At 40.4% G+C, this 19,593-nt stretch overlaps 1 protein-coding gene across 1 annotated transcript in view; it reads left to right on the top strand.

Moving 5' to 3' along the window:
* The window catches only part of LOC126417050 (atherin-like), a 171,772-nt gene that overhangs the window by 41,533 nt on the left and 110,646 nt on the right, over positions 1-19,593 (top strand). The window contains exon 3 of the mRNA XM_050084942.1: positions 8,326-8,561. Within this exon, the coding sequence (XP_049940899.1) occupies positions 8,326-8,561 (236 nt within the window). The remainder of the gene's footprint in view (positions 1-8,325; positions 8,562-19,593) is intronic.

Here is a 19,593-nt window from a genome sequence, read left to right on the forward strand (position 1 = left end):
GTGGAACAAAAGTAAACAAATGTGATATATAAACAAATATTGTTTATCAGTACCTAAGTTGCTTTTGGCTTGACTGTAAAAATTGTTTTAAAAAATTATAAAGAATAGATACTTCATATCAAAAGACATTAAGTGCATTAAAAAGAAGTGCAGAAATACGAAATGCTGGATGCAATCTGGTTGAGATGTGGGAATGTGATTGGATTAAATTACCTATGTATAAAAAACTAAAGAAATTACGTGAAATTGTTGAACCATTGAATCCAAGAGATATTTTTTTGGTGATCATACAAATACAATAAAATAAAGAGGTGAAGCAGATAGTGTTAACACAAAAATAAATTTACTGATATAAGTAGTCTTTATCCTACTGTATAGTTTTATGATTTTTATCCTACATGTCATCCAATAAAAGTATATAAACCAGAACATTATAACAGTGAATGGATGGTTTAATAAAATGCAAAGTATTAGCACCTTGGTGCTTGTATCATTCAGTTTTACCAGCATGAATAAAGATTGATAAAATTTTTGTTTTGAGTCATCTGTCTTCTGACAGGTTTGATGTGGCCTGCCACAAATTCCTCTCCTGTGCCAACCTCTTCATCTCACTGTAACACTTGCAACGTACATCCTCAATTATTTTCTGGATGTATTCCAATTTCTGTCTTCTTCTATAGTTTTTGCCCTCTACAGTACCCTCTAGTACCAAGGAACTCATTCCTTAATATCTTAACAGACATCCCATCATCCTGTCTCTTCTCCTTTCCTCCTTGTCATTTTCCCACATATTCCTTTCCTCTCCAATTCTGTGCAGGACCTCCTCATTCCTTACCTCATCAGTCCACCTAATTTTCAACATTTTTCTATAGCACCACATCTCAGATACTCTGATTCTCTTCTGTGCTGATTTTCCCAAAGTCTATCTTTCACCACCATACAATGCTGTGCTCAAGATGTACATTCTCAGAAATTTCTTCCTCAAAGTGACTTCTATTTACCAGGAATGCCCTTTTCGCCATTGCTGGTCTACTTTGATATTCTCATTGCTCTGTCCATGATTGGTTTATTTTGCTGCCTAGGTATCTCGTGACCATCGATCCTAATGATATTTTTCTCGCTTTTCTCGTTTCTGCTACTTCTCATTACTTTTGTTTTTCTTCAATTTACTCTCAGTCCATGCTCTATACTCATTAGACATTTCATGGCATTCAGAATATCATGTAATTTTTCTTCACTTTCACTCAGAATAGCAGTGTCATCAGCAAATTGTATCGATATCCTTTCACCATGAATTTTAATTCACTCCTAAACCTTTCTTTGATTTCTATTATTGCTTCTATCATGTACAGATTGAACAGTGGGGGCAAAAAACTTCTTTGCATATTGACTCTTACTAACTAATCTCTTAAGCTTCAGCCTGCTCTTCATCACTACTACATTGTGAACTGAAGTATATCTGGTCCTGGGTATGCCTTATAATCTAGTATCTTATTTTAGAATATCCGTCTGACCATGATGTAATCTAACTGAGATCCAAAGAAGAAATGGTATTGACTTATATCTTGACAAAATAAAAGTAAATCCAGGGAAATGAGCTGTTGTAGAGATATGTTTGAATTCATTATAGGGGAAATTTGGACAACATCAAAATATGAGTAAAGCTGAGTATGTGAGAGAATTCCAAAGAATTTATGAAATACTGTTGGATGACCGATTAGATAATACTGATATAAATTTTATTACTGAAGAAATGGTTGAAATGAAGTACAATTTCATGGATCATTATATTGAAAACAATACACATATAAATATTTTTATCACCACTTTTACTATGTCAAATGCAAGACTCAGAATATATTATATGATAGATAAACTTGGAGAAGGTGTTATATATTTTGCTACAGACAGTGTAGTATACACTGATAATGGCAAAAATACTGTGGAAACAGGTTGAATGTTAGAAGAACGGACTGATGAATTAGGAGGTAATAAGTTGATTACAAATTGGGCTTCGACTGGACCAAAAAGTTATTATTATGAGAAAAATTATAAAAAACAGAGAGGAAGGTAAAGGGATTCATGTTAAATTATAAGAATATTCAAAAGCTGCATTGTGAATCGATGATAAAAGCAATTAAAGATGAAGTAAAGGGAAAAATGTAATTAGAGTACAGTCAAATAACTAGAGATGTAAATACTAAAAATTTAGTCAACAAGGCTCCTAAGAAAGAAGTCTTATTTCGGTTTAATAAAATAATTGTTCAAAAAAATTATGGTACAATATCATACTGCTATTAAAATTAATAATAAAATTTTATTATATGTAAATGGAAGCCTTTTTGAAGAAGCTCAGCAACATTGTGAGTTGGAAGTAAAGGCTTTACATAGATTACGGATTGTGAATATTTATGTATCAGATATGAAGAAAAAATTTGTATGGAGCTTAATACTGAGTATAAGATTATTTTTCCAAATAAGTATTTCAAATTAATTACTAATGGCATTTTCATTATTTTGAAGAAGGTAATGTTAAACTGAGATATGAAAGAATGAAGCGACTTAAAAGTAATGATTTGGAATTTATTATTTGAATTACCTCAATTCATATTTAATCGAATAATCTCTTATTCGAGTTTCAAACTGTCCAGATTTTCAGATGGGTAAATTCTTACCCCATAGATTTTCTTGAAGTACATTCCTCGATTAACATACAATTTTTAAATTAATTCAACTGCGTACATTGTAACCAGAAAATAATGTGATATAAAATTATTAAGTGAGTATGTAAATATTAAATTAATTCGTCAAAAGCTTGTTCACGGAATACCTCCCCTCCCCCTCCCCCAGTGCATTCAACATGCCCACATACTGTTTGCATGATTTCCATGCTAGAGACCTTTTATTTACTCACACTCTGTTACAGAGACTGCAGTCTAATAAACATTGTACCATGCGGCCACAGTTACAGCATGTGCTGAAAAGGGTTTCCATGTGCCTCAACGTATGCAGGTACACGCTGCAGCATGTTCTGTCTCACACATTCATATCAGCCAGGTTCCATATGAACAGTGTTAAAGGCAGCATGAATACACTGCATCAGTATTTCCACATCTGGAATGGGCTCTGTATACACGATACTTTTGAGATGGCCCCGTAACCAGAAATCTTACGGGTTGGAATCTGGAGAACGAGCAGACCATGAAAATGGATCCCATCGTCCGATACATCACCAGGGAAGGCACGATTGAGATGCGTCTGAACGTTAATGGTGAAATGGGCTGGAGCACCATCATGTAGCAGCCACATAACCCTTTGAATCATCAATGACACTTCTTCCAGTAGCGGAGGCAAAGTCACTCGCAAGAAACGCCGTCAGTTCCGGCCTGTTATGTGACATGGAATAAAGACTGGTCCCAAAATATGGTCGCCAATTATCCAAGCCCCCACATTCCGATTGCACCAATGCTGATGATTCGCTATCCCCACACCATGGGATTTCTGTGTACTACCCCACAGATGACTGTTATGGAAGTTGAAGATACCACTCCACGTAAGGGTGGCCTCATTTGTGAACAGGATGGATGACACAAAACGTGGAAGCGTGGTCGCCAGGATTACACTTGTATGATTTTCTTACGGAGTGGAAATCTGTGTGTCACATCTTTTCTGAGCACTTATATTACTCGTATTAATCTGATTGAATTAGGAATCAATTATGTGAATTCGCATTCAAATAGCCTTCCAGAGCAATTTTCTTTCCGACTCATTACATTTTTTAGGCACATTATGCCGACCTTCACACAGCAGTTGAAATACGATAACTTGGTGTGAGACGTTCTCCTTGACTTAAAAAATTGTTAGAATCTTTAGATATTTTTCACTGCATTAATATCAGGAAGAGTAGTAACCACTACGGATATTATATTACGCATTTATTTTCAGCAAAATGTAAGAGCCGACCAAAAATTTCCGTTTAAGTGTGTTACTGCTGCGTAATAGGTAATATAGCGCAACTCCGATGCGAGTATATAAGCATCGACATGTAGGCAAGGGATTAGTGTGGCATTCGTATCTTCCTGACGTGCGTGCGGTAAATGTGGAAACACTAACTAAGGAGGCGTTATTACCAAATGTGTCCAATAAGACCCAACGTGCTATCATTCTTTTCTTGGATGGCGAAGAACAAACATCGGTAGACATTCATCGGAGAATGAGGAATGTCGATGGGGTAACATGTCTACGAAAACCACCGTTGCGGAATGGTGTGCCAACTTTCGTTTTGTTGCTTCATGAAAAAGCACGTCCCCATGTCACAAATTTCGTAACGTAGAAGTCACGCCAACTCAAGAGGGAGACATTCGAGCACCCACCCAACAGTCCTGATCTCTCCCCATGCGATTATCAAGCGTTTCCTCCCTTAAAAAAGGCGTTGAAAAGTAGAAGATTCCTGCCGGACGAAGATGTGTAGCAAGCAGCTACGTACTTCTTCACGCAACAGTACACGGCGCTTTAGCAAACGGGTACCCCCTACTTGTTGCGTAGGTGGGATGACCGCCTTAGTGCTCAGGCGATTTTTTCATTTTGGAGCGAAACTTTTTTATCGCCCTTACAAGTAGGTGTTGGTGTTGACGCCGCTGGCAGGTACACGATGTTTTATTATAAAGGAAATTTAGTTATCTGATGCCTTGTATCTGTGAATTATTATAACAGGCTATGTCCATATGTCAACTGCACTGCAAGGGCAATAACTTAACCGCTTTTCTTCTTCTCTCTGTGTGGAACTTCCTTAAACCGTCTACCAAAACTTCTAAAAAATAATTACCAAACGAACTCATTCCTAACTTAAACTCGTGTACTAGGCAAAACGCAGACTATACTGAATTCTACAAATGCTGTATTTAATATGGTTTGCTCAACACTGTCTACAAACTTGAAGCTAACTGTTTCCATCAAAATGCAGTGCCATCCTGCATGTAACCTGACTTCTGAAATATATGCACAACTGAACTTACAAAGAAATTCCTGGCCCTAAACTATGTTTTCACTTACGTCGGGTCTTGACAAATGTTTTTGCAGGTTACTCGAAAGCAGCACACAGCATACAGCAGCAAATCAACATTAAAAAACTATGACTGAAAATTCTGCACCACAAAGTGCAATGTGTGTGTTTGCATATAATAAACTGAACGAAGGGTGGGCAATTTAACTGGTGAGAAATGACTTCTACAAAATTCAAATGAAGCTTTTCTTCAAACGTAATGCTCTAAAAATCAACTGAATGTTTGCAATTGCATTTCATAACGTGGCTTTAAGAAATATGTTTAAGCAAGGAGAGTCTATCTTCCTATCAGAACAATCAATGTAACAGTCCTACTACCAGAACTTCGTTAATACAGTCTCAATGACACAAAGCAGTGCTACACGCTTGCGCGCTTACCTCAATCTCTCAACATTCCAGAAAAACTCAGAAATAATCTCCTAGCTTCTTTCTCCATAAATGCATCAAAAACATTCATACGAGCACTCCAATCCCATCATACTCATCTCACACGTATTAAGAAAATTCCCTGGCCGTTCTCCAAAATACGTCTGCTACTCAATATTGCTCAACTTAGAAATGGAAATTTGTGGTAAGGTCTTACGGGACCAAACTTCTGAGGTCACCGGTCCCTAAGCTTACACACTACTTAATGTAACTTCAATTAAATTACGCTAAGGACGACAGACAACACACGCCCGAGGGAGCACTCGAACCTCCGACGGGGGAAGCCTACATAAATAATTTAGCGGAAGGATGGGCATAAACTAGCGGTTGTTTGCTGATGATGCCGTGGTATACTGTAAGGTATCGAAGTTGAGTGACTGTAGGAAGATACAAGACGGCTTAGACAAAAAACTTCAAATAATAAGGTAATGAATAAGCAATCAAAGACTTTAAATCAACCCGACGAAAGCAAATAAATCCAACAATAACACCACATTCCTAAAGATAACCAGAAATTATTAAACCATAAACCCAAATAAGAAATAACCTTCATCACACAGAAAATACCGTAACCACCTAACGCAAGCCGCTGTGGCCGAGAGGTTCTAGGCGCTTCAGTCCGGAACCGCGCTGCTGCTACGGTCGCAGGTTCGAATCCTGCCTCGGGCATTGATGTGTGTGATGTCCTTATGTTAGTTAGGTTTAAGTAGTTCTAAGTTATAGGGGACTGATGACCATAGTGCTCAGAGCCATTAGAACCATAACCACCTAACCTTAACAAAACACCCGGAAGAATTGATGGCAGCTAGTTTTAAACGGAGAAAAATGTAAGTTAATGCGGATGTTTAGGAAGACCAAATCTGCAGTGTTTGGGTACAGTATTACTAGTGCCGTGCTTGACACAGTCAGATCGTTTAAGTATCTAGGTGTAACGTTGCAAACATATATGACGTTGAAAGAGCATGTGAGAACTGCCGTGGGGAAGTCGAATGGTCGATTTCGGTTTATTGGAAGAATTTTAGGAAGGACTGGTTCACCTGTAAAGGAAAAAATGGAGCGTTTGGCGTCATTGGCCGGGAGGCCCCTTACGGGGCAGGTCTGGCCGCCTTGATGGAGGTCTTATTACATTCGACGCCACATTGAGCGACCTGCGCACAGGATGGAGATGAAATGATGATGAAGACAACATAACACCCAGTCCCTGAGCAGAGAAAATCCCCAACCGAATCGAACCCGGGCCAGTAGGGCGGCAATCCGTCACGCTGACCACTCAACTATCGGCGCGGACACCTGTAAAGGAAACAGCATATAGGGCTCTGGTACGACCTATTCTTGTTACTGGTCCAGTGTTTTGGATCCGTACCAGGCCGGATTGAAGGAAGACGTCGAAGAAATTTAGAGACGGGCTGCTAGATTTGTTAGCGGTAAGTTCGAAGAGTACGTAATTGTTTCAGAGGTGCTTGGGGACATTCTCTTAGAGAAACACTATTGAGATAATTTTCAGAACCGGTGTTGGAAGCTGATTGCCGAAGGTTTCTACTGCCACCAACATACACTGCGCGCAGCACCACGAAGGTAAGATACGAGAAATTAGGGCCCGTACAAAGACATATAGACTGTCGTTTTTCTGTTTGCGATTGGAACAGGAAAGGAATTGAGAAATAGTGGTACAGGCTACCCTCCGCCACGCGCAGCGTACGGTGGCTTGCGGAGAATCTATGTAGATGTAGATTAACTTCACTCTAACTGCTCCATCTCTTTCGTCCTGTCACCGTCCATTCATTTCCGTCATTAGCAGTGAGACAGAAATGCTACATTTCCAAAGAATGAGTGAACTGTGTTTACTACGTATTTTTCACATAATAATATATATTGTGTGATACTTTTCTGTTTAGAATGGGTCTGTACCTTTGGATACACAGTAATCTGACGAGACAAGAATTGAGAAAAGAGTGGGAGGGAGAGTGAGAGAAAGGTGAGAGTATATATATATATATATATATATATATATATATATATATATATATATATATATACTCGTCCATTCATTTCCGTCATTAGCAGTGAGACAGAAATGCTACATTTCCAAAGAATGAGTGAACTGTGTTTACTACGTATTTTTCACATAATAATATATATTGTGTGATACTTTTCTGTTTAGAATGGGTCTGTACCTTTGGATACACAGTAATCTGACGAGACAAGAATTGAGAAAAGAGTGGGAGGGAGAGTGAGAGAAAGGTGAGAGTATATATATATATATATATATATATATATATATATATAGAGAGAGAGAGAGAGAGAGAGAGAGAGAGAGAGAGAGAGACAGACGTGAGTGCAGTTGAACAATAACATAATCTGATGTATAAATGGTTAGTTTTATGTTCTTGTATTTTTGTTTCTGAGGTGTATATCAGCCAGCACACTTCTTTATAAAGTAACATGACCCGTGTCATAGCAAAAATTGTTTTCTAGAAGCAATAAATGAAATAATAACAAGGTGTTTAGAAAAATATTCTTCTGTAGTAACAGTTTGGTCCTTCTCAAATTCACCCATTTGATGGTTTAGGGCGTAATTATCGCTCTGGCTGAAAACGAGAAAGACCTATCGTCGAAATCACATTTCTTCTCATTAACGCTGCGAGGGGGAGAAAAAAAGCACAGAAGTATTCCAGCATCCACCATCGGCGTAACTTCGTCTACGTCGGCACAAAACGAGAGCGTTTGAAAAAAAGAAAGAGAAGGAAAATCAACTTTCTAGGGAATTTCCGAGGGCGAATGGCGGAACAAAGAAATTCAATTAAACGGCGGTAATTAATTTTATTTCGACGGCGCAGGTGAATTAGTGGCCGAGTCCGGAGGTGGAAGCAGCGGCTGGACCCCGGGCCATACTGGCGGCGAAGCCGTCGCGCCGCCCCCGTGGCCGACGTCAAAAAACACGCCGGCCAGCAGCGGTGGCGCCGGAGCTTTGCGGGGCGGCCGCTCGCGCACAGTGGCGCTGCAGTCGCCCGCGCTGTCACGGAATAATAATAATGAAAAAAGAAATCGCGCAGGACGGGCGCAGGCCTCGCGCGTGTGTCGTCAGCTGGCACCGGGACTGCGGCGGCGGCAAAATATTTTTACTCTCGCTAAAAAATTTGTCAGGCAACGAGCACTTTGTGGCCCGTTATCCAAGTGGAGCGGAGTGCGTTGTGACTGGTGTCCCTGGTGACTTGTCACGATGGCTGCAGGCGTAGCCCAAAACTGTCCAGCCGGGTAATTCCAGGTTTAAATTTATTTTGACACTGCGCAACTTGTATTAACAGCGGCAGTGGACCTACTGCGCTTAGCAGTTCGCCCGAACCTTTCATGAGCGAAAAAGACAATTTACATTCTAAGCTTTTGCAAGTTGAAAATACACGACACAGCTAGAATATTACAACAGCTTGAAGAATATGGTAAAAACCATTAAGTGTGTGAGACATACACGAAGAACTGATTAAAATACACTACTGGCCATTAAAATTGCTACACCACGAAGGTGACGTGCTACAGACGCGAAATTTAACCGACAGGAAGAAGATGTTGTGATATGCAAATGATCAGCTTTTCAGAGCATTCACACAAGATGTAAGTAGGCTGTTTAGGTTTTTATATTGGTAACGCCACGTAGCGCTCTATATGAAAATCACTGACTGTACTGTGTGCAGTCTGAAGCTGGTCGGCATTGTTGCAATATTCGCCATTGTAGCGTTGCGCAGTTGGAGGTTAGCCGCCAGCAGTGGTGGATGTGGGGAGAGAAATGGCGGAGTTTTGAGAGCGGATGATCTGGACGTGTGTCCATCAGAAACAGTACATTTGTAAGAATGGATGTCATGAACTGCTATATATATTATAACTTTTGAACACTATTAAGGTAAATACATTGTTTGTTCTCTATCAAAATCTTTCATTTGCTAACTATGCCTATCAGTAGTTAGTGCCATCAGTAGTTTGAATCTTTTATTTAGCTGGCAGTAGTGGCGCTCGCTGTATTGCAGTAGTTCGGATAACGAAGATTTTTGTGAGGTAAGTGATTTGTGAAAGGTATAGGTTATTGTTAGTCAGGGCCATTCTTTTGTAGGGATTATTGAAAGTCAGATTGCGTTGAGCTAAAAATATTGTGTGTCAGTTTAGTGTTGATCAGAATAAGTAAAGAGAGTAATGTCTGAGTACGTTCAGTTTTGCTCAGCTGTTTGAAAAGCAAATAATGTAAGAGGTTTATCAACACAGTCATTTCAATAATTTTTCTAAGGGGACACCTACAATGTGCTGACATGAGGAAAGTTTCCAACCGATTTCTCATACACAAACAACAGTTGAACGGCGTTGCCTGGAGAAACGTAGTTGTGATGTCTCGTGTAAGTATGAGAAATGCGTACCATCACGTTTCCGCCTTTGATAAAGGTCGAATAGTAGGCTATCGCGATTGCGGTTTATCGTATCGCGACATCGCTGCTCGCGTTGGTCGAGATCCAATGACTGTTAGCAGAATATGGAGTCGGTGGGTTCAGGAGGGTAATACGGAACGCCGTGATGGATCCCAACGGATTCGTATCACTAGCAGTCGAGATGACAGGCATGTTATCTGCATGGCTGTAATGGATCGTGCAGCCACGTCTCGATCCCTGATTCAACAGATGGGGACGTTTGCAAGACAACAACCATCTGCACGAATAGTTCGACGACGTTTGCAGCAGCATGGACTATCAGCTCGATGACCATGGCTGCGGCTACCCTTGACGCTGCATCACAGACAGGAGTGCCTGCGATGGTGTACTCAACGGCGAACCTTGGTGCACGAATGGCAAAACGTCATTTTTTCGGATGAATCCAGGTTCTGTTTACAGCATCATGATGGTCGCATCCGTGTTTGGCGACATCGTGATGAACGCACATTGGAAGCTTGTTTTCGTCATCGCCATACTGGCGTATCACCCGGCGTGATCGTATGGGGTGCCATTGGTTACACGTTTCGGTCACCTCTTGTTCGCATTGACGGCACTTTGAACAGTGGACGTTACATTTCAGATGTGGTACGACCCGTGGCTCTACCCTTCATTCGATCCCTGCGATACCCTACATTTCAGCAGGATAATGCACGACCGCATGTTGCAGGGCCTGTACGGGCCTTTCTGGATACAGAATATGTTCGACTGCTGCCCTGGCCAGCACATTCTCCACATCTCTCACCAATTGAAAACGTCTGGTCAGTGGTGGCCGCGCAACTGGCTTCTCACAATACGCCAGTCACTACTCTCGATGAACTGTGGTATCGTGTTGAAGCTACATGGACAGCTGTACCTGTACACGCCATCCTAGCTCTGTTTGACTCAATGCCCAGGAGTATCGAGGCCGTTATTACGGCCAGAGGTGGTTGTTCTGGGGACTGATTTCTCAGGATCTATGCACCCAAATTGCGTGAAAATGCAATCACATGTCAGTTCTAGTATAATATATTTGTCCAATGAATACCTTTTTATCATCTGCATTTCTTCTTGGTGTAGCAAATTTTCATGGCCAGTAGTGTACATTACATTTTTTAATTAGTGCAAGTAAATTTCATCACGTCGATCGGTAAATAAACGCTAATGTAAGCCGAGGCAGCCAATCCGAGAGGCTGATTAAGTTCTCGAAGTATGTATTCCATAGGGCCTGCAGTATAAAGAGTGTTCAGGCTCGTTGCTGTGTGATACTAATTTTCATTCCTCTCTCTTTCGCTACAGGTCTTTTTTGGCTAAATTGCCGTTATCGAGTGATACATATATTATCTGTAAAGACTGGCATACACACAGGAACGTTAGCAACTGTATTTTGACTGTCGTTATATATTGAGAACGTAGCTGCAGATCTGTCAGAGTACTGTCATAACAGATTAATTATTATTTTAAATCGGCAGAAACAAAACGATTTAGATATTACATAGTAACTGCAAAACTGTCAAAATACTGGCATATCAATTTAATTACTGCTTCGATTCAGCAAATATACAACGGCAGTCACAGTATAGTTGCCAACAATGCTACATGTATGTCAATCCATGTAGACATTATATGCGCCATTCGATAATGGCAATGTAGCCAAAACAGATCTGTAGTGGAAGGAAAATAATAAAAATTAATATCACACATAAGCGATTCTGAACATTCGTTATACATTTTTTAAGTATTTTGTGCTAAACTATTGCGCTAGTATCTACAATCCACTTCTCACTTCTTCATAACACTGGTGGCACATTATTTGTATATAAAAACTTGGTGACCAGGTTAATCTTATTGATTTGTTACATCATAGTTCAGTGACCTTCAAATAGGAATTATGTTCTTGCATATTACCAGAGAAATATAATTTTGGAAAAATTAAACCCAGAAACAAGCTTAGCCGCAAAGAGTAAATTAGGATTCTAATTTAAGGAACACCTTTTAAATTTTTTAGCATAATTTACTATCGGAATTATTAAAATGCCCAAAACTAAAACGAATAGAGACTGGAACTTACTGTGACAACCTACATTGTGTGAAAGACTAACTTGCGTAATTTGTTACTGTTAAAAACAATTGAAATAAAAAGAGTGCGAAATGGTCGGTAATATGAAATAGTTGGGTAATACGAAATAGTGGGTTGAAAATATACACAACAAACTAATTTGGCAAAAAAATTAATGCAATTAGACTCAGGTAATACATCAGTTTAACACAACACTCAATACAGTTTTTTAGTTTAGTAAGACAACTTAACCTATTTCATTTGAAGAAATCACAAACATAATCTTTCTTCTCTGTTACAGTACAGTCGAGGTGGATCCGTAGTGAGAAAGCCAAATCTTGCACCAAGATCTCTCCTTTAAGTTCCGAAAAATTTCCGTCCCTCATTATAAATTCAGATATTCAGACGATACATCACAATCGAACGATTCAGGATTGCCACTTGTGTCAACCTGAGAAGTAAAATATAGTTTGTTGAAAAGTCTCCTTCTTTTGCTGATCGGTTTCTGGTTCTTGAGTTTTAAGTTTTTCCCTTAGAAACTTTTTTCCCTTTATACTGTTACCTGGTTTTTGGTTCGATCTCTGAATGATTTTTCTATGAAAAATAGGTTACTATATTTGATGTCACGGCTTTTCTACCTTTACTGGCCGTCTTACGTTTTGGTGTGGTGTTGTATGGTAGAAGTAAAATTTTCAATTAATAACAAACACGTGGATGAGAACCTTGGGGAAAATATGGAACAATACAACAGCACTTACATACCCTATGTAACTCCCTTCTGTAACCTCTGCATCTACATCTACATCTACATGGATACTCTGCAAATCACATTTAGGAGCTTGGCAGAGGGTTCATCGAACCACCTTCACAATTCTCTATTATTCCAGTCTAGTATAACGCGCGGAAACAACGAACACCTATACCCTTCCGTACTAGCTCTCATTTCCCTTATTTTATCGTGATGATCGTTCCTCCCTATGCACGTTGGTGTCAACAAAATATTTTCGCATTCGGTGACTGGAATTTCGTGAGAAGATTCGGTCGCAAGGAAAAACGCCTTTCTTTTAATGATGTCCAGCCCAAATCCTGTATCATTTCAGTTACACTCTCTCCCATATTTCACGATGATACAAAACGTGCTGCCCTTCTTTGAACTTTTTGGATGTACTCCGTCAGTCCTATATGGTAAGGATCCCACACCGCACACCAGTATTCTAAAAGAGGACGGACGAGCGTAATGTAGGCAGTCTCCTTAGTAGGTCTGTTACATTTTCTAAGTGTCCTACCAATAAAACGCGGTTTTGATTAGCCTCCCCCATTAAATTTCCTATGTGTGCCTTCCAGTTTAAGTTGTTCGTAATTGCTCTTCCTACGTATTTAGTTGAGTTTACGGCCTTGACTGATTTATCGTATAACCGAAGTTTAACGGATTCCTTTTAGCACTCATGCGGAATACCTCACACTTTTCGTTATTTAGGGTCAACTGCCAATTTTCGCACCATTCAGATGTCTTTACTAAATCGTATTGCAATTTGTTTTGATCTTCTGATGACTTTATTAGTCGTTAAACGACAGCGTCATCCGCAAACAACCAAAGACGGCTGCTCAGATTGTCTCCCAAATCGTTTATATAGATAAGGAACAGCAAAGGGCCTATAACACTACCTTGGGGAACGGCAGAAATCACTTCTGTTTTACTCAATGACTTTCCGTGAATTACTACGAACTCTGACCTCTCTGACAGGAAGTCACAAATCCATTCTCATAACTGAGACGATATTCCATGAGCATGCAATTTCACTATAAGCCGCTTGTGTGGAAGAGCCTTCCGGGTATCCAGAAATACGGAATCGATCTGAAATCCCTTGTCAATACACTCAACACTTCATGCCAATAAAGAGCTAGCTGTGTTTCACAAGAACGATGTTTTCAAATCATGTTGACTGTGTGTCAATAGACCGTTTTCTTCGAGGTAATTCATAATGTTCGAACACAATATATGTTCCAGAATCTTGCTGCATATCGACGCCAATGATGTGGGCCTCTAATTAAGTGGATTACTCCTACAACCTTTCTGCAGAAATCATCTTTTTGTCTTTTTCTTTTACTGTATCTTTAACTGCCCTATTCATTCCCTCCATCACAACATTAAAATGTGCAGGAGATAGAATACTTCCTTGTTTAAGTTCTTGTCTTATTTCGAAGTATTCGGAGTTCCCCAATGGTATTCTAATTCTATAATTGTGTACATTGTCTTTATTACAGTAATGTATCCATCTTCCTCATTTCTTCCCAGAGTCTTTCCCTGTTAACTGAGTCATACGCCTTTTCTATGTCTATAAAAACCATTATCACTCTTTTGTTATACTCCCAACTTTTTCCATCAGTTGACGGATATAAAAAAATATCATGTCGATCGTGCTTCTTCATTTCTTAAATCCATGCTGTTCTTCACTCAGCTTCTTTTCTGTCTTTTCACTTATTCGATTTAGTAAAATTCTTTCAAAAATCTTGGCTGGATGATTCATAAGGGCTATTCCTCTGTAGTTTCTACAAAGTCTTTTATTGCCTTTTTTGAAGATGGGAACAAGGTCTCCTCTTCTCCAATTGTCAGGTATTGTACTATTTCTCCACACATTTGATAGTACTCTATATAGCCACTGCATTCCCTCTGGACCTGCTGCTCTTATCATGTCCATTGATACTTCATCAAGTCCTGGGGCTTTCACACCATTCATCTTCTTCATAGCTATTTCTATTTCTTCCCGTGTAATTTGTCCTAATTCTGCTTCCCAACTTCTCTCAGTTTCTCTATTATTTGTTGCTTCCTCGTGTACCTGTTACTCAGCGTATAACAATTTCTTAACATGTTCTCTCCAGAGATCTTTTATATTCCGTGGATCTTCAATCACAGTACCATCCTCTGTTTCCATCTTTACTGGTACTTCAGAAGCCTTCCTTTTATTTTTCATCATTTTATAGAACATTTTCTTATCGCTATTCACATCTTCTTCAAGTATATTTTTAAACTCTTCCCATGCCTTTTTCTTTGCTGTTTCCACTATTTCTTTGCACTTCTTCTTTATATATCTTTTATAGTCCTCGTCTTTTTTAGTTTTCCACCACTTTCTCCATGCTTCATTTTTTCTTCTAACTGCTTGGATTGTGGTATGATCCCACCAACTAGTCTGTCTTACTTCTTCCTTTCCAGATGTTCTACCACATACTTTTTGTGCTGCTTCGACTAAAGTGTCTTTGAATAAACTCCATTCTTTTTCTACATCGCAGAAAAATTCTTTTGGAAATTTTTGTGTGATTGATTCTCTATACTTCTCAGCACTTTCACTCTCCTTCAGTTTCCAATCCCGTATTCTCATCACTTTCTTCTGTTTTATATTTTTCACACACTGATTCATTTTCCATTGTCCCACCAGTAATCTATGGCATCCATCTCGCTCACACTTGGAATTACCCTCACATTTGTTACTTTCTCTCCTCGTTTTTTATCTACTAGAATATAATCAATTACACTCTTGGTTTTTCCATCCCAGCTGTATCTGGTGATAACATGAATATCTCTCTTCATAAACCAGCTGTTTGCTATTTTCATTCTATTCCTCTGGCACAAATCCAGGAGTCTTTCCAGTTCTTCATTTCTGCCTCCGTATCCAAAATATGCCAATACTTGCTCAAATCCCTTTCTGTCTTTGCCAACCTGTGCATTAAAATCTCCCATCACTATATTAGCACTCTCTATATGGTTCTGTAACTCATTTTCAAAGTCCATCTTCTATTCTTCGCTACATCCCACTTGAGGTGCATAAATCTGAATAACTTTTAGTGTTTCTTTTTAGAATCTCAGATTTAAGATTATGATCCTGTCTGATATGTATCTCTCACTTTCAATACAGCTTTGTACATTCTTATTCACCATCACTGCCACACCATTTCTTCCAAACCTGTTATTCCCACTCCAGTACAGTTTTCCTCCTCCTCTCAAATTCTTCTCACCTTTTCCCTTCCACTTCGTTTCGCTTAATCCCAAAATATCTAACTTTCTGTCTGTTAGTACATCTCTCATTTCTTCCATTTTTCCATTGAGGGTTAATATATTTAAGGGGGCCAATATTTAGGTTATTTTTTAGCCCATTTGGTTTCATCTTCTTGTACTGATCAGGTCTCCCATCATTCGCACCATTACTTGAAGATGCATTGTGGTCAAATCCTGAGTGATTCGTTCCGAGGCTCGTCTGTGTTTGAAAGCAATATATGAAGACTTTCCTACGGGCTTGCTAGGCCTAACGCAAGAAAGGATTTTCTCTTGGATTAGTCTCCCTTAGCCTTTGGAGTTTCTCCTCCACCACAAGGCATTGGTTCCCTTCTCATTTAATCCCCAGAAAGGAGGGTTGCCTCATCTGCCAGTTTTGCCAATCCAAAGTCTTTCTTCTTCACCGTCGCTGCTATTAAGGTCTTCAACCGTAACCATGGGCGGGGTGGGTTCCGTGTTATACACCACAGGGTGGGGTCCCCGCCTGAACTCAGCCATCTTATCACTCTGGCCTACTGAAGTGTAGGATGCCCACCCCCGCGACGTGGATGCGCCGACAGGAATTACCCCAGTGGAGGAATAGGGAAGGGGACCCTAACTCCCTGGAGCCGGGTTAATGATTGTGTATGGTGCCGCAATCAAAGAGATCGGAATACATCCAGCAAATAATTGAGGATGTAGGTTGCAGGTGACACAGGAGAGGAATGCTTGGCGGGCCGCATCAAATCACTCAGAAGAAAACTTCTCACAGACAAAATTACCAGAGTCGCATAGAAGACGTCACATATAGTGAGGAGCGACGAACGTATCGTCTACGAGACAACTTTTAAGGCTACACTGAGGTGATGAATGACGTGGGATACCGATACGCACATATGTAGTATTATTACAGAAGGGCAGTGCACTGGCGTAGCTGTCATCTGTACTTAGGTGATTCACGTGAAAAGGTTTCCGACGTGATTATGGTTCAAATGGCTCTGAGCAGGGACATAATCGAAAGGTCAGTTCGTGCAAAAAATCCTGCGCCGGCAACACTTTCACAACGATGGACGACCATAGAGGCAGCGTGGCTCAGAATTTCTGCAGGGGACTTCCAACGACTTGTTCAGTCCATGCAATGACGAGCTCCTGCACTACGCCGAGCAAAAGGCTGTCCGACATGATATTAAGGGGATGGCATGACTTTTGCCATCTCATCGTATTAGCACTAATAAACCAAAATCCTGGATTTTAAAACACAGGTAACGAAACAATACTCGCGCTGATAATTGGCTTTTGAAGGACAAGAGGCCTCGTCTTGAAGATGGATTATTTATGAATGAGACAGTGCAACACCTGTGTTTATAAGTGAATTGAACTGATTCGGAATTAATTCGTGAAACAGGCATACTCTTGTGACTCGGTGCTGAATTTAATGTACGAAACGGATTTACTAACGCTGTAAATTATTTTGGTCCTGCCAGTGAATCTTAATATGGGGAATTGACATAACATGAAATGTGATAGTAAACTCGAAATTTAAACTCATTCTATGGTTTATCACGAAAGCATTTGGATCCATAAAGCATTCACAATGTTTCTGAAATTATTAAAGTTACAGTGGCATGCGTTCCGATGAGAATTGCAAAACTGAGACTGTTAGTTGGCAAACAGCTGGTTTATGAAGAGAGAAAGTCATATTATCACCAGATACAGCTGGGTTGGAAAAACCAAGAGTGTAATTGATTATATTCTAGTAGACAGGGAATGGGGAGAGAAAGTAGCAAATGTGAGGGTAATTCCAAGTGTGAGTGAGATGGAGACTATAGATTGCTGGTGGGACACTTTTTTTTTTTCACTAGCTGCTTATATTTTATGACCCACCGTCTAATTTCTTATGGTGGGTCGTATATTGCCACTTAGCCGCTGTGACTTGGTCCGGGGTCCGCAGTGACTGAAAGTAACACCACACCAGCTCCCGTCCCCACTCACACCGTTGCCCGTGTCCCGCCACGTGGAGGCTCTGTTTAGATCCATTTGATATCTTTTTTTTTGTGCAGCATTAGAAAAACTTATAAGTAATACAAAATCAAGTAAGATATTAATAAATAAAACGAAATTAAATATTTAGAAAGAAGGAAGGAAGAGAACTGAATAGAGAAGTTATAGGTATAATATTGCCCGTCACCTGGTTGTGGGCGGCGGCCCGGGTCTTGGAATGACCTTCAAGACGCTGGCCGTTGCTCACCATGCCTAAAAACTACCTTAACTAGAAGAGATTAGGGTACGTTAAAGCTAGAAACTAAGACTAAGACCTCCATGTCCAGCCTGCTAAACTATTTACAATATACAATAGAGAGGTAACTGATTTTGTGCTTGGCTCAAAGTTGCTAATGAAAGGGTACTCGTGGTAAAAGTAATAAGGTAATGACGCTAACGGTTTGTGTTGAACCTACAAGGCTCCTAGTAGAGTACATCAGGCGCAAGCACCTCCCGGCCCCGCCGACAACACGACCTGAACGGTGGTTTTCCCCGATCTACCATAGGTATCCGTCGGGCTGGGCTCAAAAGAGAGGAACCACAATTAAGATCCTTCCATCCAGGACGTGCGCCGCCTCTTACCAGGGGCCGTAGGTCCCTTGAAGAGGTGCCCAACTTTAAGCTTCAGATGAGAAGTTCTTAGTATAGTGGAGGTTGAGGTATAGGCTGTGTAGGTTGGTTGTACAAACAGTTCACACTGAGCCAATGAGACTTACAATGATACGTGGTGTTGCAGTTAGCACTTTCCGGCCCCGCCAGCAACACAGCCTGAGCGGTGGTTTTCCCCGATCTACCATAGGTGTCCGTCGGGTTGGGCTCAAAAGAGACGGACCACAATTAAGATCCTTCCATACAGACTGTGCGCTCCCTCTTAACTGAAGGCATAGGTCCCTTGAAGAGGTACCTAGCTTTAAGCTCTTATTAGACATGGAGATGCTGTTAACTATTTACATATAAGGTGCAATCTGTTTTTAGGATTGTGTGTGACTTGTGCACCTCTTGTCGGTTGCTCCACTCTGTTCTTTGAAGTTGACTATGGATCATCCGCGCTGGACGCTTCAATATCTGTGTTGGTGCCCTGGTCTGTATCTGTTTCTTCTTCATCACTCGTGGTGCTAATCGTATCTGTGTCCTCCTGGGCATCGTGATGTCTGTTTGGACCGACTTGCCTTCGGTAGGGTCTGTTGCGCAAGTATTCTATTTGTTGGATCTTCGAGATTTCGTCAGTTAGTTTGTTGAGTTCAGTCCACCTTTCCGGGTCGCGTATTATGGCATGTAGTTCGTTCTGTGTGTTCAGGCGATTTATGTGTAATGTGTGTCTTATGTTAGTGCGTTGTCCGCAGAAGAAGACAGTATGTTCAGGGGAACCTTCTTCCCCCCTTGTGCATCTATTTGTCTGCTGCAGACTCACGCGGTACAGGTGCATGGGATAAGGGCCATGTCCTGTGATGAAATGTACCGTACCGCGGCTGGGATCGATATGTTTTAGTTTTAGTCTTTCCCGGATGTCAGGGAAGAAGTTGTATACACGGCG

This window comes from Schistocerca serialis, chromosome 8 (genome assembly GCF_023864345.2).
Source record: "Schistocerca serialis cubense isolate TAMUIC-IGC-003099 chromosome 8, iqSchSeri2.2, whole genome shotgun sequence".
Taxonomy (NCBI): Eukaryota; Metazoa; Arthropoda; class Insecta; order Orthoptera; family Acrididae; genus Schistocerca; species Schistocerca serialis.